Source organism: Octopus sinensis, linkage group LG11, assembly GCF_006345805.1.
Source record: "Octopus sinensis linkage group LG11, ASM634580v1, whole genome shotgun sequence".
Classification (NCBI taxonomy): Eukaryota; Metazoa; Mollusca; class Cephalopoda; order Octopoda; family Octopodidae; genus Octopus; species Octopus sinensis.
Genome location: NC_043007.1, coordinates 48,135,777 through 48,162,009, shown reverse-complemented (window position 1 = coordinate 48,162,009; position 26,233 = coordinate 48,135,777). Strand labels below are relative to the sequence as shown.

The 26,233-nt window shown below is 38.6% G+C and overlaps 1 protein-coding gene across 4 annotated transcripts in view; it reads right to left on the bottom strand.

Annotated features, from left to right (window-relative positions):
- Nucleotides 1-26,233, bottom strand: part of LOC115217114 — a 295,576-nt gene that overhangs the window by 36,578 nt on the left and 232,765 nt on the right. For 3 of the 4 annotated variants that reach the window (XM_036507465.1, XM_036507464.1, XM_036507466.1), the window contains 7 exons: nucleotides 23,151-23,290; nucleotides 10,896-10,981; nucleotides 7,620-7,684; nucleotides 6,140-6,241; nucleotides 4,671-4,787; nucleotides 3,388-3,444; nucleotides 1,227-1,363 (listed from right to left, as the gene is read on the bottom strand). In XM_036507465.1, coding sequence (XP_036363358.1) covers nucleotides 1,227-1,363; nucleotides 3,388-3,444; nucleotides 4,671-4,787; nucleotides 6,140-6,241; nucleotides 7,620-7,684; nucleotides 10,896-10,981; nucleotides 23,151-23,290 — 704 coding nt within the window. Of the gene's footprint in view, nucleotides 1-1,226; nucleotides 1,364-3,387; nucleotides 3,445-4,670; nucleotides 4,788-6,139; nucleotides 6,242-7,619; nucleotides 7,685-10,895; nucleotides 10,985-23,150; nucleotides 23,291-26,233 lie in introns of all 4 variants that reach the window. The other variant, XM_029786713.2, reaches the window with a different exon arrangement.

Sequence of the window (26,233 nt, the reverse complement as noted above, 5' to 3'; positions counted from 1 at the left end):
TGTTATGTTATGATTATATTATACTTTAGTTTGATTTTAATTATTACTTACTACATATAATTCAATTGTTATTATTATTTTTATTGTTAAAGTGAAAGTATCTGACATAAAATAGAGAAACGTTTTTGTTTCACTTTTAACACGTAATACTGAAATAGTGGAGAAGATATGATATTGCTATGGGCTCGCCCTAGGCAAGAAGTTGAACACTTTTTTTGCCCATGAAACTACATGGACCCTGAGTAAGGCATGTGTAAAATTTGAATGGAATTGGTTGTGTTGTTCTCAAGTTTTAGGGAATCGTAGTGGAGAAGATATGATATTGCTGTGGGCTCGCCTTAGGCAAAAAGTTCAAAATCTTTTTTGCTGATGACACTCCCCGGACCCTAAGTAAGGCATATGTAAAATTTGAATGAAATTGTAGTTCTCAAGTTTTAGGGAAACACACACACAGACAGACAGACAGACACACATTCTCAGTTTTATATATATAGAGATATTCATATATATGTATACATGCATGTGTGTGTGTGTAAATGCCAAATCAAGAACTTTCAGTTCAGTATTTACAAGTACACAGTTCAGTTAATTCTATGAAAATGGTCATGACAAACCTAAAGAGACAATATATTCCCCACTGGCCATGGGAAGGAGAAGTGAGATGAAGAGCTTCTATTTTGGAATTTCTTTCCTTTCAGTCTTTTTCTTTTTTCATTTTTATCCCATTTTCCAGCTAGATAACCTCATCTTCAGAGTATATTTTTTCAATATTTATAGCTATACCAAGTAGATAGAATTCACGTCAACACATGCTATAAAATGTTTGTAAATATTCTTTTCTACTCTAGGTACAAGGCCCGAAATTTTATGGGAGGGGGCCAGTCGATTAGATCGACCCCAGTACACAACTGATATTTAATTTATCAACCCCGAAAGGATGAAAGGCAAAGTCAACTTTGGCAGAATTTGAAAGTGTTTGTAAATATTAAAACATTGACACAAAACATGAGGTAAATAGTGTGGAAAATAATATAATCTTATTAACAATGCTTCATATCAGATTTTAGATATACAGTATACTTTTATATAGTTGCTAATATTTGCTAGAGGTTACTGGGGGGATTAGCAGAAAATAATGCACTTTTATACTAACAAAGAGGGAATCAAATTTTCTTTTTAATTAATGTTAAAGAGTATTCTAGGAATAACATAATGAAATGTCTCACCTGAGTGGATAACATAACAGTTGCAGTAGAAGCCATAGTAGTAACAGTTGTAGCAGCAGTAGTAGTAGGAATAGTAGTAGCAAGAATAGTAGTAGTAGCTGTTGTAGCAACTGTAGTGGTATGCTTAGTTGATGTAGCTGGAACAAAGCAGTAGTAATTAAAGAGAACTTCAAAGAAGTAGAAGAACCCTGAGAGACAAAAGGAATACAAAGTCTATATGAAGTAATTTGTAACTGGAATCTGAATCGAAGAGAAAATCTAGACATACGAAACTGGGCTGAAAGGTTCACAGGCTGACTATGAAGATGTGATGCTAGAACTGTGAGATCTTACACGCATTTATTTCAGTCGTTCTTATTGGTAACTGCATTATTTCTTTCCAGGCAAACTGGGATCTGACTGTTCAAATAAGACTTCAAAACCCAATAGCTCGTAGTAAATTTTCTTGAAACTCGACAAAATTTGGCATCGTGGTATTATCAAACACCTGCAGAAAATAGCTTTAGCACCCCAAGGACATTCATGCAGACACGCTCACTACATTAGAGAACGACACTCAAGTTTTATCAACAGTGCAAAAGTGGGCAGCTGAATTTAGTGAAGGAAGGGAGAGACTTGAAGATGACGCAAGATCTGGATTTCCTACAAGTGCTACCACCGAGGGAAACATTGATCATGTTCACTGCATGCTGATGGATGGTGATTGATTGTAAATCAAATAGTCAATGCTATGTGCATATCCCATGAGAGAATTGAGAATGTTCTCTACAATGAGCTTAGAATGACAAAGGTGACTGCAAGAGTATATCAAGCTGATCACATCACTAGAAAATCTGACATTTTTTCAGGCAGATCCAGCTGGTTTCCATAAACGTTTCTTAAGCCAGGATGAGTGTTAGTTTAATCACTTTGAGCCAGAGACAAAGAGACAGTCCATGTAGTGGAAACACCTCCTCCTGTAATTTCTACGATCAGCAGGAATTGCATGTCCTGAGATTGTATATGAGCCAGCAATCTCCAGGATGGGCACATCTAGGTTATCAGCAAACAAAGGCTTGATGTTTGTTGACAGGAATTCATCCAATGGCAACAATAAGTTAGGTCAAAATCTGGAACCTCATTGAGCTGCAAGATTTATCTGTGATCAGAATTTTCAACCAACCATTATGATTACTCAGAAGTTATCTCTCATCTCATTAAGAGCATACAGGCAGGAAATTTTAACCTGGGAAACTACATTTTGCATTTTTTTTGTATTAAGAGGATCTACAATCCTTTCTGGAAGAGTGAGCTGTTGTTCTAAGGAGAAAGTTATCTCTTTTTTCACCATATGATTTGTGTGTAGGATCCACACATATGCACATACATGCATACAGACACAACTCTCAAAAACACTTGTCAGTATAAGTATTAAATATTAAAGACATGACAGGGAAGAGTGAGACAGGGAGAAAGATAGAGAGAAAGAGGGCAAGAAAAGAGGGAAAACTGTAAATTGAGGAGGAAGTTTGGGAAAAATCCAGAAACCATGTAAAGATTTGGGAATATTTTAGAAGGGGAACTAAATTTGTAAATATAAAGACCCATAAAGGATCTATGTTGGCCATAAGGCTCGGTTGGGAAAGGAGCATACTTGGGAAAGATTAGAGTCCTATGAAGAAGTACTGGACTTGAGTATGAATATTTTCTTGTGCATATAGTGGGTGAAGTTTTCTGTTTTGGCATTAAGCTAAGAGCATGCTTTCTGAAAGGTCTTCAAAAATATTCTCTTTTATGCTCTGTAGATGTTGCATCTCTTGGAAGCATTCAATTATAGTCTAGAATATTTGGCGATCTTCAAGTTTATGTCAAAAACTGTACCATTTTCTTTTAGCTGTCACTTGTAGCTTGTGGCCATTGTCATATTTGAATTCATGGTGCTTCTGAATGAGCTGGTGTAGCTATAGGATCTTCATTAAGTGAAGGGTTTACAATGTTTGTGCGTATGTGTGTGTGACTCTGTGTGTGTGTGTGCGCGTGTGTGTGTGTATCCATGTATAAAACAGCAAAATAAATAAAAGGATTATAAGGTTTTTAAAGACTTAGAAACGAATACTTGATTGTATGCATTTCAAAAAATATCTACAAATAGCTGATACAATGAAATGTTTAAAGTAATTACCAAAAGTAGTTACTGGCTTTGTTGAATCTGTAGTCCAATCAGAACCATAATTGGCATCTGAGAATGAAAAAAGTATTTAAGATAAAGCAGTGTATTCCATAACTGGAGTCTGTTTTAGCTGAAGAATGGGCAAAAATTCTTTTGGAAACAATTCAAACTTTGTAAGAGTCCATACCTCATAGAATTCAAGCTGTAATTACTGCCAAAGGCAGTCTTACCCCATATTAAAGTAAATTTGTTTGAAATTTTAAGGTGTTTCCATTATTTTGTCCAATCCCTATATATATATAGACAGATAGATATGCATGCACATGTATATAGATCCAGCTTTCTTTCTCTCACTGTCCCTCTCTGTACACACATACACACACACACAATAATACATTATACAAAAACAAATGGCTCTCTCTTGGTTACGATGACGAGTGTTCCAGTTGATCCAATCAACAGAACAGCCTGCTCATGAAATTAACTTAGCAAGTGGCTGAACACTCCACAGACACATGTACCCTAAACGTAGTTCTCGGGGAGATTCAGTGTGACACAGAGTGTGACAAAGCTGGCCCTTTGAAATACAGGTACAAGAGAAACAAGAAGAAAGAGTGAGAGAAATTTGTGGTGAAAGAGTACAACAGGTTTCACTCCCCACCCCCCGCCAGAGCCTCGTGGAGCTTTTAGGTGTTTTCACTCAATAAACACTCACAACTCCCAGTCTGGGAATCGAAACTGCAATCGTAAGACCGTGAGTCCACTGCCCTACCCACTGGGCCATTGTGCCTCCACTACATTATAATACTTTATAATAAATTATAAAACAGCTGTTAACTGTAATTTAAATAATAGGCTTTATCTTCACACCTGTAACTCTTGCTAGTTGTTGGCCCTATATAAAGCACACGTTATATTGCTACCATATATAGGATACCTCTGTGTCTAAGTAACTGGACTAGCTATATCTTGTTGCAGCTTATTTCCATATACACACTTCTATCACAACAATTCAGTTTTAGCTTCTGAAATGTTCTTCAATATTGACATCATTGATGTTTGTGAAAGACAAATTGTGCACAAAATAGATGGGAACAAGAGATAGCAAGGAAGAGATGGCAGATAGTGTTGTTACAGCTTGCATTTGGTTGTCTTTTTCTTGTTGACTTCAGAAAGCTCAGTATCTAATCTGTCTTTATAAAATATATGTCACACAAATTTTGATTAGAGTATTTTGTGAGCTGCTATTAGAGAAGGAAGGAAGAAGTAAAAGCATAAAAATACAAGTTACTTACATGGACATATTCCACACATTTTGGGACATAGGTTTGGAACATTGGCATACTTAGTACACCATTCTGGTTTGTAGAATGAACCACAGTAACCATTATCTTTGCCTAGAGAGCAATTCACTATAAAGAACAAAAAATTAATACAGGAGACAAAATGAGGAATTGGCTTTATAGGGAAAACAAAATTTCACTTCTATGCAAAAAGTAGCATTACTCAATATTTAGTTATAGAGATTACAGGAATTCTATAATGTATATGTAATGTAAACAGTGTGAAATACAAAAAAGAAGTAAGTAGGGTCTCTTGAGGTGTGATAGATGCATATGTGACTTAATAAACAAAACAGCTAGATATGGTGAAAAAATAGTTGTTAGTATGAGGAACTTGTTCATTCTGATTCTTTGTGGAGAGGTTGACTGCATAAAGGCAGTGTGAGATGTGTGATACCAAAAGGTTGTGGGATAAAGACATGGACTGAGTATGGAAGATCTATTTCAGAGGTTGGAAAGAAATGACACATGCATGATATATGGGATGTGTCATTGAAGACATCAGCCAATGTATCCAAGAGAGAGAAATGTTCTGGTTATGGGCAAGTGATGTGAATTGGTGAGGACTGGTAGATGAAATAGTAGTTTGAAGTGATAGAAAATGATGATGCAGATGAGAGAAGAGTGAGAAAGATGTGTGAAGTTTTGGAAAAGACAGTTCTCATGATGTTGAGCCTAATTGATGTTGAATTGAAATAGTATTAAGCATCACATTGGGACTTATTTAAGCCTGTAACTGTATGGAAAAGCATATGTTAAAACAGTAATAATAAAGACAATGACAACAACAATGAAGACGAGGATGATGATGATGATGATGATGGAGAAGGTTTACCTAAAGCTAATCTGTTTTGTTTAAAACCGTCAATGTCATATTATATAGGAACATAATAACAGAATATAACTTAAACAGAAACAGTGAATGTATAACAAAACTCACAATGATAATTTCAGAACTAATTACTGTCCAAATTTCTTATTATTTGATATTATTGTCATAGTTGTCATCATCATCGTCATCATCATCATCATCATCACCATCATTTTCGTCTACATCATTATTGTCATCATCATCATCATCGTCATCGTCATCGTCAACGTCAACAACAACAACAACAACAACAACAACAACGTCAGCAACAACAACAATTTATCTTATATTTCTCCACCCATGGTAGTTTGGGTAGATTAGCTACAGTATATAACAATTTGTTTCAATCACCATCATATTTTGGGAGGCTTGGTCCCATCAACATTATAAGCTGTTCTTTATCCAACAGCAGTTGTCAATATACATACAACACTGCCAACTCACCTGTACAAAGGATGGTACAATTTGGGATTTCTTTTTGTACTTTAATTATTATTATTATTATTATATATAAATAGTTAAAGTATCAATATTAAATAAATATATTTACTTGAACAGTCTGGTTGAGAAAAGTATTTTGAACTACCACATTTACAATTACAACCATTATCAATCCTTGAACCATCATTCAGACAAACCTTTCCTTTACAATCTGAAAGTAAATTAGAAAGTTTTCATGGCTTAATATATTACATTATTGAATTATGTCAGAAATTACATTTTAATTATAATGCATTTCTGATAAAAATATAAAACTAAAAATGGGAATATTTGTAAAAAAACAATGCTTTTGTCAAGTTGTAAGAAGGTGGATTGATGACTCATCGTCTGTTCAGATTTGCCTGATCATGTCTGACCATTGGAACAGTGTATTTCATGGCAGGATGCCCTTCCTGTTACTAACTTTCCCTTCCTGTTTCCAAGCGAATTAATAACCTCCCAAGCCTAGTGAACAAATCTCAGACAGTTCAAACATGTTTTATGGAGAGTGGTAGAAATATATGACACTGCATGAATGAGCCATTTGTTTTGAATGGTGTGCTACATGTGAAGAATTTTCAAAGAGTCTTGACCATGCTTTTGTGGTGGACTGCAAGAAAATCAACCATCAGAATGCTATTCTTTACACATGCAAACTCACACAGAAACACACACACAACAAGCTTTTTTCACTTCCCATCTACCAAATCCACTCACAAGGCTTTGTTCAGCACAAGGTACCCTGCAGTGGGGTTGAACCCTAAGCCATGCAGTTGGGAAGGAAAGTTCATAACCATGCAGACATGTCTGTGCATGTATAATCCTTTTCTATTATTATTATCTTCTGCAGTACCTTCTCCATCATTCCTCGAGTCATTCATGTGCTACACTAAATTATAAAAGACAGTGCAGGAGAACCTGCCATCGTTCTCTTGCAAACCTTTTCTCATGAAACTATAATGATACTATTATTGCTATTTGTTCTTTCTAATATTCATCATAATCCCAGTGACTTAGTGATCAGTCAACTGGAATCCTAAACCCACTGACACCTTAATTTTTTCTGACAATTTTTTTGCTCTTTCTTAATTACATATACTTCTACCAACAACCTACATCATGTTAATATTAACTCTTAATATCTACTGGCTATTTGTCTTACAGCACACATTCCCAAGCAGTAAATAAATACACTTGTCTCCTATATGGCAAGTTTGACCTATTAATGAAGTTAGTCTCTTGATAAAATAAGTACCAGTTGAGCACTTGGGTTGATGTAATTTACTTACCCCATCCCCTTGAACTTGCTGGCCTTGTGCTAAAATTTGAAATCTTTATTTACAATTATGAAGAATTTGATAAAATAACTTTGTGATTATTAAGCTGGTATTTAGTTTTAACACAAAAGACAGTATCAAGAGAGGGGGTTTGTATCAAAAGGATAACAGATCCTATTAAAGAATTCACACAACAAAATGACAGCTCAACATCCGGCTTATACATTCCATTATGAAGGTTTAGAAGTGTATTCAATAAAAAGATTTCCTCACCGATTAGTTGCGTAGGGCCATCACATGATTTATAAGGTCTGTTAAGAGAGTAAGCACTGTTTCCTCTGAAACATACAAAATGAAAAATTTTAAACTGTCAATTCTCTAAAAATCAAAAGGAAAAATATCATCATCATCATCCTCATCATTTAACATTCGTTTTCCATGCTAGCATGGGTTGGATGGTTCAACCGGGGTCTGGGAAGCCAAGAGGCTGCACCAGGCTCCAGTCTGATCTGGCAGTGTTTCTACAGCTGGATGCCCTTCCTAACACCAACCACTCCGTGAGTGTAGTGGGTGCTTTTTACATGCCACCGGCACAGGGGCCAGAGGAGGCTGGCAAGGACCATGATCAGTTGATGCTTTTTATGTGCCACAAACATAGAAGCCAGTTAATGGTGGTGCTGGTATTGGCCACATTTGGATGGTGCTTTTTACGTGCCACTTGCATGGGTATCACAACTACAATTTCCATTTGATTTCTATTTTGTACTTGACTCAATAGGTCTCCTCAAGCACAGCCGGTTGCTCTATGATCCAAGGTAAGCACAGCAGGTCACGCTATGATCCGTGGTACTTTTGAATGGGCTGGGGCTGGTTATGTGAAACTGGTGTAGGATAGAGCCATGAACTCACTTTAATTGCTTGGTTTTCACAGTTGCAGCATATCTCCAAAGCTCTTGGTCTTTCGTCATTGCCTCTGTAAGACCCAACATTCGAAGGTCATGCTTGACCACCTCATCCCATGTCTTCCTGGGTCTACTTCTACCCTGGATTCCTTCAACTGTTTAGGAGTGGCACTTCTTCACACATCTCTCCTCATCCATCCATAGTACATGACCGTACCAGCACAAACGTCTCTCTTGCACGTCACATTCGATGCTTCTTATGTCCAACATTTCTCTCAGGGTGCTTACACTCTGTTGTGTGTGCACACTGATATTACACATCCAGTGGACCATGCTAGCTTCATTTCTTTCGAGCCTATGCATGTCCTCTGCAATCATGGTTCATGTTTCATTGCCTTGAAACATGGCATTTTGTACACATGCATCGTACAATCTACCTTTCACTCTGAGCTAGAGGCTTCTTGTCATCAGTAGGGGTAGAAGTTTTCTAAACTTTGCCCAGGCTATTCTTATTTTAGTGGTAACACGCTCTGAACACCCACCCCGACTACAATGATAATTTCAGACATCTAACACCATCTTGTGCTTTTCTGTTTCAAATCAAAGAAAGAAAGAAACATACATAGAAATCAATGGCATAAGAAAGCTTGTTTCAAATATGGATATGGAAACCAGATGGTAATAAATTAGCCTTAAATAAAGGTTAAAAGGTTAAGTTTTGTGTTGAATGGAACCAGTTGCAAAAGATGGAGGATAATTTAGATCCTTCACAGAAACAAAGAAACAGTTGCTAAGTACTGAAATGATCAGTTTTTATCACTTTATCACTTTGCATTTTGATTATAATTGTATTTTGTCTTTCATTATATCTATGAGTTTAGTTTTGTCTGTAAACTACTTAAAACGAAACATCACTTTGGTTATGCATTCATAGACTGAATGAAATGACAGTAGGATTTAAAGCAGGACCTATTTAAACAATTACCTGCAGAGCTGTATTTTACACTTTGAATGCATAATAAGGATTATACAACACCTTACCAATGCAATATGGGTGTAGAAATATGTCAAAACAATTGTCATTACATTTTCAATCATTTATCTATTTCCACAAACTCTATATATACTATGGAATTCCTGATGTATATTCAGTAGTAGGAGCATTTCAACTGTATCATGACATCAGATAGCCAATAACTGCAGACGAGCTTTGCATAGCATTCTACGGGGTTTTTACCTGAATTTTATCTATCTATCTATCCACATGTGTATATATGTGTATATATTTGTGTGTATGTGTATATATATATATATACATATATATATATATATATATGGACGTTAAACAATGATGATGATAACGATATATATATATATATACATATATGAGGGTCTGTCGAAAAGTTCATGACTTTGGATGAAAGAAAATACAGGAGGATCAGTTATGATTTTGTTCAGCATATTCTCCTCTGAGATTCACATGCTTATCGCAGTAGTTCTTCAGTTTTTTCTTGGAAGATTGGTCCTCCAATTAGGCCCTTAACGTAAGAACTTTTCAGCATTTTCTCGTATATGTGTATTTCTCTCTCTCTCTCTCTATATATATATTTGTGTGTGTCTTTTCCTGTCTCATTGTCTTGACATCGGGCAATAGTTGTTAGTAAGTGTCACTGTCATGTAAATGACGCTCTTTGTTACTTGGAATAAGGTGAATGTTGGTGATAAGAAGGCCATCCAGCTCTATGAAATCAGTCTGATCCATATGAACATGCTGCATATATTTATACGTATGTGTGTACACATATATACATATGCATATATATATATATATTCTTTTGTCCTTGTACCTGTTTCAGTCAGTTGACTGCAGCAATGCTAGGGCACCACCTTATATATATATATATATATATATATATATATTGGAGTATTCCAACAGATCATAATGCAATCTTTGTATTGTCCTTTTTCATGCCCTGATAATTTTCCACCCAAAGTATTTTGAAATGAAAGATTATATATTTATATGTATTTTGTAGTTTAAACTGGATGCAAAATGAAACAATTGTAGGCGAAGATGTTCATTAATTAATAAATTAATTTGTATCCATTGGATCTCTCCATTTTCAAACTTAATAATAATATTTGATGTTTTATTTTTTATATATTACATGGGCAATAATATTTTCAAACAAGAAATTATAATTGTATTTGATTGTTCAAGTACAATAATTTTGTGTATGTACATATATTTACTTGACTGCTGACATTTATCAATGGTTTCTGTCATTGTTTTGATGTACTGCTTTTTATCATTAATAGAACAGCTGGCAATGGTATTATTCGTTTCGCATTTCTGTAAATTTTCCTTAAGTTTTATGTGACAAATTCATTTATTAACAACATAAAATCGATATCTGTGTGAGCACTGTGCTTACTAGATGTAACAACCAAGTTACACTCAAATCATACACTTCAAGCTTTATAAAGGATCAACACATTAGAAAGCTTAGCCCAATGTACACTATACTTAAAAAAAGGCTAGATGGTCACGGCTGGAATGACCTTCCTCAAAAACCTGCTTGAGATAAAACAAGAATGGATATGAAATAACAAGAGAAATATAAAGTGTTTGAAGGTTTCAGCTTACCCTGGACCATAGTTACATACATACAGCCTTCCTATATTCGTGCAAGCAGTGTATCCACAACCAACAGTAGCAGAGCTGGCCCAGACGATCTGTAAAATTGAAAATAGACTTAAAACTTTATACCTACCATCGTCTACTTCCAAGTAATACATAGAGTTTAATCTAGGGAACTCTAACATCCCACATACTCTCTTTCATCATGTTCACCACATTTATATTGATATACTTCATCAGAGCTTATTTTATTTTTCTAAATCTATGAGAATTTCCTGGGTGTCAATAAGTTGTGTATATTATATTAATATGTATAATATGCTATATACTTTTTTTGTGAGCAACACTTCAGCATTTGAAGCTGTTGAATTATAAGATTTTAAGAAAGTAAATCTTATAAAGATGTATATTCAGTAGTAGGAGCATTTCCATTGTATGATGTCATAAGGCAGCCAATGACAGCAGACAAGCTTTGCATAGCATTCTACAGGGTTTTTACCTGAACTTTATCTATCTATCTATCTATCTATCTATCTATCTATCTCTCTATCTCTCTCTCTCTCTCTCTCTCTCTCTCTCTCTCTCTCTCTCTCTATTGACGGATGTGATGTCGTTTCAGCTCCGAAGGTAATCATTTATTTTGACTATTTAAAAGTGTATATTGACAAACATTTTGTGCTTAAAAGTTGTGCAACAACATCCACTGTAAACCCTTGATAAATATCGACACAAAATTTTGCCCCTTGTGGGCAAAATTTAAAAGAAAAAATTCTCATAGCCTTCGTGGTTTCATTTAGCCATTTTATTTCCAAAATGGCCACTGGCCACCACGAGGCTGAGGTGCAAGTCAAGCGTGACGCACAAACAGAAAAACAGGATGCTCTGTTAGCATACGCCGAACCTGACAACTCCACCACCATCAACAGCAACAAATACAAAACAAAGGTCGCAAGGCCAAGCACCGTCAACACCATCAGTGAGTCCACCACCACCACTAACACCATGGCAGAATCTGCTACTAAAACTGCTATCCCTACTAAAGATATCGCCACCAATAACAACACCAACATCACCATCACCGCCACCAAAGACCGTGCCGTCAATGCTACTAATACTACCAACACCACCGCCGTCACCAAGAACGACAATAACAACAACAACAACAACGACGACGACAACAACAATTCCCTTCAACCACTGCTCACTCCATCACCAACAAGTGAAAAAATAACGACGACAAGCAAACAAAATGTCGAATTTTGCCCTAGTGCAGGACTAAAGTACGCAGGCAATTTTCCACCCCTTCCTACTTGCACGATCGAACCAAACACACCAATTTTACAAACTGCAGCCAACAACAACATCACCACAAGCAACAACAATAACAAAACAACAACAAATTTCGCTGAGGCGATTAAAGAAAAAAAAACAACAATATACTTTACGGCTCAACAAATACAGGACACGAACATCAAAATAACAGAATCAGAAGGTATAGTAAAAATAAACATACCAGAAGACATTTTGGAAAATGAAAAAAGACGAACAATCATTTATAAAATAGTTAACAAAAAAACAAAAATCCCAGAGAAGGCCAACACAAGCAAAATAGAGAAGTGCTTGAAACCCATCTGGGATCACAAAGAATATGTAACCTGGTGGAACAAATTTGCCCACATACAAGTTGTTTTCTACACCGAAGAGTTAGCTAGACATTTCTCAACGCTAACTCTTCACTCAGATGAACTCCAACTTACACCAAGCTATCGGGGACAGAAAGTGACTAAGATCACTCTAAACAATGTCCCCAAAATAGCCAATAGTCTATGGCTTGTAAAGGCCTTATGCGTAAAAATGGCGAATTATACTATTTTGGAAACCACAGTCACAGAGCATAAAAACTGGGTGGGAAAAAAAATAGAATTTCTTCTACATATACATCATGAAGATATAAAAAAAAATACCCACCCAGATATGTGTATCAGACGACCACAAGTTATATGTGGTTGTCGATGGCAGAAGACCACATTGCTACATATGCGGCAGTGAGCAACACCTCAAAAAAGACTGCAAATCTGCCGCAAGAAAACAACAGCAACAACAACAGCAGCCGGAAACAAAAACAAATAAACAAGGTTTACTACCCACACCACTTTTTGCAGGAACAAACCTCACCAAACAAACAACCACACCAACTGCAGCACCAAGAACAGAAGCAGCATCACCAACAACAACAACCAAGAATATACCAACTCCCAAACCAAGGACATCTGCCAAAAAGACACCCAGCAAAAATGAAGAAACAATTACAACTCCAAATCCCCACAAAATTGAGACCCTAAACAACACAACAATACCCACAATCACTCAAACACAAAATACCCAAACCCCACATCCAAAACCGCATACACCACAACCAAACGCTCACCAACCAACACCAACACAGTCGACAATAGACCCCAATACTTTCCCTCTTCCAGACTCCGATTCGTCTGATCTGTCATTAGACGAAGAAGACACGGAAGATTGGCAAATAGCCACAGGGGGGAGAAGAAAAAGGGGAAAAAAAAGAAAAGAAAAAATAACAAACAAAGCGGGAAGATACACCACTCCCGAAACAAAAACATCCACAGAAAACACACACATCAACACAAACACACCATCATCAAACCCCCCAAAAATGTTGACAGCCATAAACACAAACAACCACGACCTAATGGAACACATTAGGTCAAACACTAACATTACTGAAAACGACATAAAAACAAGTAACCACCCACACACAACACATTAAAATAATACACGTGACACAGAACACATACAGCACCCTGAAATCTCTTTACCCTGATGCAGTAGGGAGATTTCAAAAGTACTCATCGAAAAAACTGTATAAAAGCCTCATAGAAGAAGACCGTGAGGTGAAAGACAGAACTTTCGAAAAACAAGTAACCTTTTCTCTCTCCTTTTCCTTTTTTGCACTTTTATCGGAACATGCTCAGAATAGGTAGTATAAATGTACGTGGCTTGGGGTCGCCTTGGAAACAAGGCTACCTGTTAAATGACATCAAGTCACTAAATCTGAATATCATAGCCATCAGTGAGACCAGACTCCACAGCTTGCGGGCACTCCAGCACATTTTCGGTACACATTTCAACATTTATTTTTCTCCGTGTCTACCGAGAATGGGCGGAGGTGGCACCGCGGTGCTTATCCGGAAGAGTCTGGATCTCAAAGTAAGAGCAAATTTCCTAGACCCGGAGGGTAGGCTGGTCGTTTTGGATGTCGATGGCAGCAATGAGTGTGCTTTTCGACTGATAGCAGTTTATGCTCCATCCTTAACAGGCCGACCAGATTTCTTTCGACGTCTAGAGTCTTTCATGGGAACGTCTCGTCCTTTACTTTTAGTGGGGGATTGGAATGCCACCCTGGACACGCATCTAGACTACGTGGGCAGAGATAGCAATAGAAGGGGATGCAAATGCCTCAAAGACCTGCTCAGACGTTTCCAACTGTCTGACAGGTACCGACTGGACCACCCGAATGTGCCAATGTGGACATGGAGTAACCGCATCGGGTCGTCCAGATCATACTTAGATAGAGTATTCTGTAGGACAATAGATAAAAATAGTGTAGGTTGTCCACAATTTCATATAGTCAGTTACACAGATCACAAGTTTGTGACTTGTACACTTGACTTAGATAAGACACATAGGCAGGGTCCTGGTTACTGGAAACTGAACGCGTCTTTTACAGCACGACAGGTTTACAGGGACCGGATCAGCACATTAGTTAAGAAAGCTTTGACGGGTACCATCATCAACAACAGATGGTGGTATGCCCTAAAAAAAGCGATTAAAGCAGAATCAGTCAGATACAGTAGAGCCCTAGCATTAGACCGAAATAGAATAGAGGGAGAATTAGTTAAGGTTTTAGAAGAGGCACTTAGAACTGGCATCGCGTCCAACGTACTGGCGGCGAGATTGGCCCTCGACCAACACCTCAACGCCAAACACGAGGGATGCGTTGTCAGAGCTAGGATGCGTGCTCTGAGGAACGAAGGAGTTGGAGCCGCCCAAGAGGCCCGAGTGGTGGAGACGCAACAAGGCAACAGAGCCACCATCAAGTCTCTTATAGATGAACAGGGGCGCGAATTGCTCGAGCCTAAAAGGATGTGTGGGGTTTTTCAACAACACTTCACCCAACTGTTTGGGACAAGTGGTGAGTCAGAAAGCAGAGTGGACTTTAGTGCCTACCTGCATGCCTTGCCACGACTCTCAGCAAGGGAGGTAGAGTCTTGTGAAAAGCATATCACAGCTGCGGATGTACAGGATGCGATGGTAGGCTGCGCGAGAGACAAGTCACCAGGCTTGGATGGTCTGCCCTACGAATTTTATTTTCATATGCCAGACTTGTTTGGAGGCGTCTTGGCAGCTGTCTACTGCAACTGGCAGCAGAACGGGAGTATTCCTGCTTTTGTAAAGCGAGGAGCAGTGGCACTGATCAAGAAAGACCCAAACAATGGGGACGTCATAGATAATTTCCAACAGCCGTCCAACAGCGTCTCCATCGTGGGACGCTGGACGGACGGACCGGTTAAATTGCTCGGGGTCTGGTTCGGTCTGGACCTCCAAATGGAGAAGAACTGGGGCGAAATAACGACTAGGGTGGCTACTCTCACCCAGAAATGGACTGAGAGAAAGCTATCCCTAAAAGGTCGGGCGGAGGTGGCGAACGCGTACATCGCATCCGTCATCGAGTATCGTCTGACCGTCGTGCCTTGTCCCGACCCTACCATCACCAAACTGGAACGCATACTCTTCCGCTTCTTGTGGAAGGGAAACGTTCCGATGGTTAGGCGATCCATTTGCTGCCAACACCCGCTAAATGGAGGGCTGGGCATGCCGTGGTTGATGATGCACAGACATGCGCTGAGACTGCGACATCTCCGGCGCTTCATAGACAACGGTGAACAGGGGTGGTCGCCTTTTGTGCGGCGCGCTTTCCCGCAGCTCGTCTCCTTGGACGAACTACAGTCATGGATCAAGCAGAGACCGAGGCTAGGCGAATGGTACCGCGAGTGTCGCGTTGCTCTCAAGCAACTCTGCCGTCCGGGATCGAACTTGTGCGACTCCATCACAACAAAGGCATTCTATAGAGGATTAGTGGAGGGGAGGTGCGACGACGAACTCGGGCAGAGTCTGGGCGTCGACGAGGAACACCTGACCCGCCTGTTCAGGACAACTTTCGGGCCGGGACCTATGAACAATCACCAAAGATCCCTGGCCTGGCAGTGCTATCGAGAAGCATTACCTGTTCGGGATAAGCTCTACAGACACGGTTCCAGACACACTGGACCGACTTGCCCGAGATGCGGTCAGAGCGACGAAACCGTTCTGCACGCACTCGTGCAATGTCCAACCATTTCCGACCTGTGGGCTTATGCCGAACGGCTGCTGTCACGTGTGGGACGAATCCGCCTATCGGCCGAGTCTATCGTGAGAATTGCTCCGCCCCCTTCCCTCAACCGGGAAGGCAAGGCAGTTTTCATCGTACTGGTGGCCATGGTGAAAGAATGTGTGTGGTGGACTCGAGCGAAAGGATTAGAGACAAACACTTACCTCTCTGGCCAATCGCTCATCAACTTTTTCAAGTACCACTTGAAAAGGAAGGTGAGAATGGAGAGGGAAGTTTTGTCTCGCGAAAGATTCAAAAAAAGATGGGTGAATGTTGCAAAGATGGTGCGTGCTAGTAACGAAACCATTTTGAGCATGATCCTGTAGATCGTAAAAAAGAAAGAAAGAGAGCATTTTTGACCTCATGTGTTTATTTCCTCCCTGACTGGGGTTCCCGTGGTCTTTTCTGTAGGCTTTTCTTCCCACGGATGAACCTAATCTTGTTATATCAATGTTTACACCATTATTTCTGTGATACACGATTTTCTTTTTTTTTCCTTTTTTTTCCTCCCCTCGATCCCTTTTGATCGCAATCTTACATTTTTTATTTTTTTCCACCCTCGAAAAGAAAAGCTCTGCATTTGTATTTGTCCCCTCTGTATTCAGCCCTGTGTGGCTAATAAAAGAAAGTTATCTATCTATCTATCTATCTATCTATCTCCCCCTTTTTTGTCCTCCTTCTCTCCTTTTACGATCCCTTTTGATCGACCCCCCCCTTTTTTATTTTATTTTATTTTTTATTTTATTATTATTATCATTTATTTATTTATTTTTTTTTTTAAACCTTCAAAAGAAAAGCTCTACCTTGTAATTTGTTCTATCTGTGTGCGGCCCTGTGTGGCTAATAAAGAAACATATCTATCTATCTATCTATCTATCTATCTATCTATCCACATGTGTATATATATGAATATATACATGTCTATGTGTATATATGTGTGTGTGTGTGCGTAGCTGTATTTCGTCTGCCGTTACGTTCTGAGTTCAAATTCTGTTGAGGTCGACTTTGCCTTTCATCCTTTTGGGGTCGATAAATTAAGTACCAGTTACGCACTGGATTGATATAATCGGCTTAATCCATTTGTTTGTCCTTGTTTGTCCCCTCTGTGTTTAATCCCTTGTGGGTAGTAAAGAAATATATATATATATATATATATATATAGGCGTAGGAGAGGCTGTGTGGTAAGTAGCTTGCTTACCAACCACATGGCTCTGGATTCAGTCCCACTGCGTGGCACCTTAGGCAAGTATCTTCTACTATAGCCTCGGACTGACCAAAGCCTTGTGAGTGGATTTGGTAGATGGAAACTGAAAGAAGCCAGTTGTATATATATATATATGATTTGAAAACCCCACTAGAATTGGAGAAAGCGCTCATACATGATCTAAGTTATATGATGTATAAAAAATGTAATATACAAATAAATATCTGTAAATATAAACCATCCGATTTTCTGAGTACCTCATTTCTTCTAATATAAAATACCTGTACATCATCTCCAAACCTTCCAATATATATATATGTATGTACGTGTGTATATGTTTGTGTGTCTCTGTTTGTCCCCTCCAACATTGGTTGACAACTGATGCTGGTGTGTTTATGTCCCCGTAACTTAGTGGTTCGGCAGAGAGACCGATAGAATAAGTACTAGGCTTACAAAGAATAAGTTCTGGGGTTGATTTGCTCAACTAAAGGCAGTGGTCCAGCATGGCCACAGTCAAATGACTGAAACAAGTAAAAGAGTAAAAGAGTATATATGTGGATGCTACACAATGATGATGATGATGATGATATATATATATATATATGAGTCTGTTGAAAATGTTCATGAAACAGGACTTGTCATCAAGCGAGTCACACTAATTAAAAAGATTTTATAAGATTTACTTTCTAAATTTATTTGACACAAACTGGAGTCGTTCTGTTTCTTTTTTGTATTTGTTTAACTGAAGGAGTTTGATGTTTTCTAAATTATCCAACGTTTCTTGCTTTACTAAGAGAGTCCACTTAGTAATCTTTTATCTTTTACTAGTTTCAGTCATTAGACTGTGGCCATACTGGGGCACCACCTTGAAGAATTTTTAGTTGAATGAATCGACTCCAGTACTTGCTTTTAAGCCTGGAACTTATTCTATAGATCATTTTTGTTGGACCACCAAGATACAAGAACATAAACACATCAACACCAGTTGTCAAGCAGTGGCTGGGGACACAGATGCAAAAACATACACACACACACACATATTTATAAGGTTCTTTTTCTCAGTTTCCCTCAACCTAAACCAGTCATAAGGCTTTGTTTTACCCAACATCATTCGGACAGTGCTGATGGAATATTTTCCACATCATACAGATAATGTAGCGTTCACGGCGTTGCTGGAGTGAATACTTTCAGCTTTTCTAGTCTACCCCAGTAGTCGAGGTCTGACATGCCATCTACCTCTTTTTTGTGATTGACCTTTGGGGAGCTTCAATTCTCATAATATTTTGTTTCGTGTAGGGAGACCACAGTGGATAGCAGTATTCAAGGTGGGGTCGGGCAAAAGTGGAGAAGAGAAGGATAATGGTGTGGGAATCTCTCGACTGGAAGGTTCTGAGAATCCAGGAACACATTCTGCGGGCCATGTCAACTTTGCTGCTTATATGTGTAGCCCAGCTTATGTTGTCCACAGACTGGGATAGAAGGTCTTCTGGTATATATCCAGCATCCAGTGAGTTCTGCCACAGATTGGCTAGAGGGGGTGCAAGTTGGTATTGACACATCTTCAAGACACAAGCAGGAAACCTATCGGGACCTACTGCTGAATTATGCTTCATTTCCTTTATTGCTGCTAAGACATCAGGAGCGCCAAAGGTTATGTCCAATAAAGTGTATTGGAGAGTAACATCACTGATACAGCCCAGATCAGTCATATCAAGATTGCTGAAAACAGAGCAGTATTGTTTCTGCAACATCTCTCCCATGGTTTTGGCATTGTCTTGAAGAGTACCATTTTCATCAATCAGAGGGCCAACAGTAGAACCAGTGACTGTGTTTTTTTGCAAATGAAAAGAACACTTTGGGATTGAGTTTGATCTTCTCAATGGCCCAGGCTTCTTCAGCTCTTTTCTGACTACTGATGATAGACATCATGTTGTTTTGGAGTTAATGTTTTTTAATCTCTAGCGACAAGATGGCAGTCAGGTTGGTGTGTTGCTGTTGACAGTATTTCAGCTTGTTGATTTTTTTGTTAATTCTTTTAATTTTTCCTGATGAGAGTTTTTCTATTTCTAGGGATTTTGCACATATGTTCGTAATGGTGTCTACAAATGACTGCCAGGACTTTTTGATGTTTTTGGTGTTAGTGGCTGTGTATGTGTGCGTGAAGGACCAATATATATATATATCACATCACCGACTCCTTCACCTGCACCTCCAGCAATATCATCTATTGCATCTCCTGTTCTCACTGCCATTCCCTGTACATCGGACAAATGGGATGCCGCTTGGCTGACCAGTTCGCAGAACACCCCGAGACATCTGCCTCGGCAATGACACCCTGGTCTTATACCATTTCCGCTCCATCGGTCACTCCTTGTAACACCTGTCTGTGATCGAATTGTTCTTGCACAGAGGCCATCCGGACTCCTGTTTGCACTGTGAACAGGGATTAATCTTCTCTCTTCGCTGTTTTATGCCATTTGGGCTCAACTCTCCTCCCCCTCTTCATCTAACCTCCTCCCTGACTCCTACTTCTCTTCACTCCTACATCTCTTCGCCCCTACTCTCTTACTCGCTTTCTCTCTTATCTCTCACTTTCCTTCTCTCCTCTCTCTCCCCCATCCCTCCTACTTCCTCCCACCCAACTCTCCTCTCTTGCCCCGACTCCTACTTCTCTTCACTCCTACTTCTCTTCACCCCTACTCTCTTTCCCTCTTCTCTCTTCTCTCCTACTCTTTTTCTCACCCATCTTTCCTCTTACTCTCTTTCTCTATTTCTCTCTTCTCTCTTACTCTCTTTCCTCTTTCTCTCTTCCCTCTTTCTCTCTTCTTTCTTATTCTCTTTCTCTCTTCTCCCTTATTCTTTCACCCTCTCTTTCTCTCTCCTCTCTTACTCCCTTTCTTCTCTCCTCACATACCTCTACCCCCACCCTCTGCCTACCCACAAACCTCAACCCCAACTCTACCCCAACCCTCAGGCGAACCCACCCCCCACCCGTGGTTTCCCTAATCTCGCCTCCCCACACCTCCCAACATCACACCACACCACACTACACCATACAACATTACACATCACATCACAACACACCACCCACACACCCATCTCCACATTTTCACACCTACACATACATACACGCACACATCCAGACCACCAGCACTCTTTCACATGCACATACATACTCTCTTATACACAAACGCACCTTCATGTTGGGGGTCATCTTTACTTTGTTATCTCCCCTACTATCCTTCTCGTGTGTGACCCTTCTGTCCGAGTCAGTTGCCATGATAGATCGTTAGCCACTACACACATTTTTTTCTCTCCTTGTTTTTTTTTTGTGTCCCTTTCTTTAGAAGAGCGTAGTCCATGTGTTTTAAGGAGTCTATCTTCTTTGTGAAGTGGCGTTGGATCACTTCTAGTTCTGCAATTACTTTTACACTCTGTGGGGACCACAGTTGGGAGCAGTAGTCCATACAACTGAGGACAAAGGTTCTCCAAAGCAGAAGCATTGTGTCTCTGTTGCTCTTCCTGTTCCTGAAGGATCTAGAGATCCAACTTGTCATCCACCTGCATAGTATTGCCATCTGAGCAATATGCACATCGAAGCTTGCGTCGTTGCTCACGTGGATTCCCAATTCATGCACCAACTCTAACTCTGTAATTACATTGCCTTCTGGTCCCGTGTACTTCAACTGCAGTTTATTTGTGGGCTGATAGCCGAGTGCTTCGAATTTTGCGCCATTGAACTGCATATTATTCTCATCAGCTCATTTATATATTGCGTTCAGGTCATTCTGCAGTCTTAGGATGTCAGAAGGATCCTTGACCGCCTGCAGTACTTTTGTATTATCGGCGTAGCTGGTGAGTGTTCCAAGTAAGTTTATCTTAATATTTTTGATGCGACTCTACTCTATATTGATTTCTCCCCCTTTCGTATCCACTCCCATTCTTTTCTCTTTTCCCTTTTCTCCCCTTCACCACTATCTATCTGTCAATCTCTCTCCTATCCTCTTTCTTGTTGCTCACACGTGAACATTGTCCATCTTTCTTTTCCTCACATGATCATCTTTCTTAACTTTCAGGACTGTCCTAAAGACTGAACGTATTCTATCTTTTCTCTTGTCAAAGAAAATATTTCTCTAGTGTTCGCTATTTCACCCTCGTTCTGGTCTAACGACCCTCCATGTTTGTTTTCATTCGGTTTCCTTGTATGTCTCCACTGTCCTGTTTTGTTCCCAACATTGACCCTCCATAAATTCCAAGTTTTATTTTGGTACTTATGGGAGCAACTGTCTTATAAGACTCATATTGTCCTTCAATGCTCGAAGACTGATGAAGGGTCATTCTTTGTGCTATACTTGTCCTGTTTTCCATTTTTTGTCTCGTTGTTTCCGTATTGAACACATTTGTTTTTGTATTACATGTTGTTTACTGTTAGCGACATCCTGTACCCATATATGCAGAATGTGTGTGTGTGTGTGTATGTGTGTGTGTATATATCTATATCTATATATATATATATATATATATATATATATATATATATATATATATATATATATATAATATATATATATATATATATATATATATATATATATATATTATTTATATTATTATTTGTGGAGGCGAAATGGCCCAGTGGTTAGGACAGCGGTCTCGCGGTCGGAGGAAAGCGGTTTGATTCCCAGACTGGGCGTTATGTGTGTTTATTGAGCGAAATCACCTAAAAGTTCCACGAGGCTCCGGTTGGGGGGGGGGGCGACCCTTGTTGTACGCTTTCGCCACAACTTTCTCTCATTCTCTCTTCCTGTTTCTTGAGTAACGCTGCGGTTGCCTGGCGTCCCGTCCAGCTAGGGGGAACACATACGCCACAGCAACCGGGAAACCGGGCCCATGAACCTGGCTAGGATTGAAAAGGGCGACGTTTATCGTTCTTTTATATTATCATTTGACTGAGCGCCACACTTCAATTTCCATGGGAAACAGTAATTGAAGTAGATGGTAAATATGCTCCGGAATAATCATTTAAAGATGTTTTTATTACATGTTGTTATTATTTTCATTGAATAAAATTTGTTGAAATAGAGCCGCAATAATTATGCACTAACCCAATATATATATATATATATAATATATATATATATATATATATATATATATATTCATATTCATGAATAACCAACATTATAATATGACATTAAATAGATTATATATATACTAGCACTATGACCCGGCAACGCCGGGTCATAGTGCCAGTGCATGCATATACAGCTGCGTGCGTGCGCACATACACGCGGGTACTGTCCAAATCTCCGACCAATTACATACAGCTAGCTAGCATTCAATTGGCGTATCACGTTTCGGGCATTTTGATTGGGTTTTGGATAGAAAATTCATAAAAAAGTTAGTTCTATTGATTTTTTTAATGGCTTTGCGAGGTGACTGGGGAAATGTAAAGATGTGCACGACCACCCTTGAACGGTTTTTTGAATGACCATAGAAAGTACAAGCCCTCTAATTGAAAAATTGTGGATTTGTATATAGGACACACACACAGACGTTTTGCCGTTTATATATAGAGAGATTATTTTATATATATTATACATACCTGACCATAATGTCCTGTCTTTCGAAAGTCATTTGTTCCATTATAAGTGAAGCTCCTATTTTCAGCATTCCATGATCCTATTACGTGTGACCAATTGCTATGTCTGAGGCCCAAATTCTGTCCAACGTCAAATTTTCCTAAAATACAAAAATCATTTTAATATTTAATTTTCCATACAGGTATTATTTAGGAGAATTTAACTGCTTCCGTCCAGTCATTGGACTTCCCTTTCAAAAAAGTAAAACGAGTGGTTATTTGTGAGTGAGAATGGTTTGATAGAATATATATCAAGCTTTCACTAATTGTTCTAGGTGTCTATGTCGTATAGGAATTCCATGGCTAATACCCCCATATCATACAATTAGTCACAAATGTTTTCAGCAGTTACTACAGTGAAATGTTCTCTTGTATGTGGAGACACCATAATAATAAATTTTGCGTAGGCACCACAATTAACCTTGTATTAACCCTGTGAATCAGCGTATTTCTATGCATAGGTACTCGTTTCCCACCTTTGGCCTTAACCATTCCACTTTACAAGCTGATGATATCCATAATTTGGAGGATTCTGAGATTACTTATAAAGTGTATTGGTCAATGCTAGGACGTGCAATACCATACTGGGGAGGTAAGCATCCCTGTGTACAAAGGAGGGTTTCAAGACTGTATCATGTAATAGAAAACACCTTAATACCGCACACACTTACAGAATAAAATGTTCCAAAATTACTGGACAGAAATATCCTGAACTATACTAGTGCACTACCTGTCATACAGTTAATATGGGAGTAATAGCCATGGAATTCTTATGTTATGGGTACGAAAGGCCATAGCCTTGATCTCCATCTTCCGTTTGTTTTCTGCTTCTACTCTGTGCCCCCAGTTACACTGTTCCACAGATGCTACTGATAATTTGCAAAATGGGGTTATATACATAGTATGATCAATAAGTATCCGGTCTGTTGCCATAGTAACAAAGCTAAAGTATGCAGTGTAAAGCTGCTTCTCACAGATTGAACTTGAACTCTGATGTGCATGCGCACTAAGTTTTAGCATTCTAGATCACTTTCGCTGTTTACAGCGGTGCTCGGAAGAAACGTCTGTAGCGTGTGATCGTCGCGTTGACCATGACAGAGAAAGTTAAGCAGAGAATCTGCATCAAATTTTGCCAAAAGCTTGGCAATACCTGCTCAGAGACCTACGCAAAGTTTTCAAAACGTTTTCATCGTTCTCGACACAATCAAAGAGATCTTGTGCAACTGAAACCCGAGTGTCTTCTTGGTCAGCTGAAAACAGTTTTGGCACAAACTTGGCAGACACTCGTCTCATACCCAAATCTTTAGTGATAATGGACTGAATCGTAACTAATTTGCGCATTCTCTGATAACTCACAGATGCTGATTCAACGATTTCCCCTCATAGCTGCACGCACATCTGCGATGTTTTTCTGAGTTCTGCTGGTTGCTAATCTCCCAGAACGTTCGTCAATATCAACATTTATTCAGCCATTGTGGAAACGTCTAAACCACTCGTATACATGTTTGCAGCTCATACACCCGTCTCCATACACTTTCTGCAACTTTTCGTAGGCCTCTGAGCAGGTGTTGCCGTGACAAATTTCTCTGTCATGGTTAATGCGACGAACACACGCTACATACCTTCCTTCCAAGCACTGTTGTAAACACCAGAAGTGAGCTAGAACGTTAAAACTTAGTATGCATGAACATCAAAGTTCAGGGTCAATCTTTGCAAAGCAGCTTCACTCTGCATGTTTTAGCCTCGTTACAATGTCCAGATACTTATTGATCAGACTTCGTATTGAACGTGTAACACTATTCTTTATATTTATCAGTAAACACTGAGTAGGTGATTTAATAAGATTATATAATTTTCAATAAACAGTTACGTAAACCTGTCGCTTAATTTAGGGAAATGTGCGTATGTTCCATAAAGCATAGAATACAAAATATGTTTTGTATATTTTGTTAATACTATCATGTAGCTCATATCCCACAATCTAGCGTATTCTGTGACTTGATCCCTCCTGTCTTACCACACTAAATATAAGAGCTGAGTAGAACATACCACCGAGCCCGAATTTTTGGATATATAGCGTACTTTACACTGCACACACACACACACATACATACATACAAATATACGATAGTGGTACAACAATGCATTGATATTTACTGGAAATAGCAGTCGATAATATACGACACGAGAGTAAAGCTTCACTGTATATATATATATAAAATGTACGTTATCAAGCGCGCCAAAGTGAAAACATTTGAAAAATACACCCAAATATAATTTGTAGAACTCTATACATTCTCTATTTCGGTTGAGCGTTCAGTATCTAGTTCTGGAAATTGCGTTTTGTAAGCGACAGACTGATGATTATGCAGATATTTACGTATTTACATAGGTAAATATTAACAAGTGAAACCATGGTACGTAGGTAATCGTTTTTTATTTCGTATATTTTCATTTGTCTTGCTCATTTTAACATACTGGTGTTTTGCTGAGATTTTTCTTGAGAACACACTCTTCGTGGTAATGGCGATTTGACGTCTATGTTTAGCATATTAGGTGTCCAATTTATTGGTCATTCCTCTTAATTTTGTGTGTATATATATATATATATATAATACAAAATTAGAAAATGGAGAAACATACTTAAATCAATAAAACATCAACTATCAGATGATACCCAATCAATACTTTATTACACCATTACATATCCGTAAAGGCATTATACAAAATATACAGTAAAAGTAAATAGACAAAGAGATATAAGTATAAAATTTCAAATATAATATGTAATTAAATCAAATCTGACAGCTGTTTCGGCAGTGAGGGCAGTCATACCTCATTTAACCTATAAGCCATAAAGGCAGGTATAAATGAGGCATTAACAAGGATGCCCCACGGCCTCTTCAGAGAATTAAATTTGTTATAATTGTGAAAAAGATTATTTAACCATATACATATAAATATAAAAATATAAAAATGTAAAATATAAAAACCTATACATAAACTTCATAACGCTACACTTATATAATATAATACTCATTGGT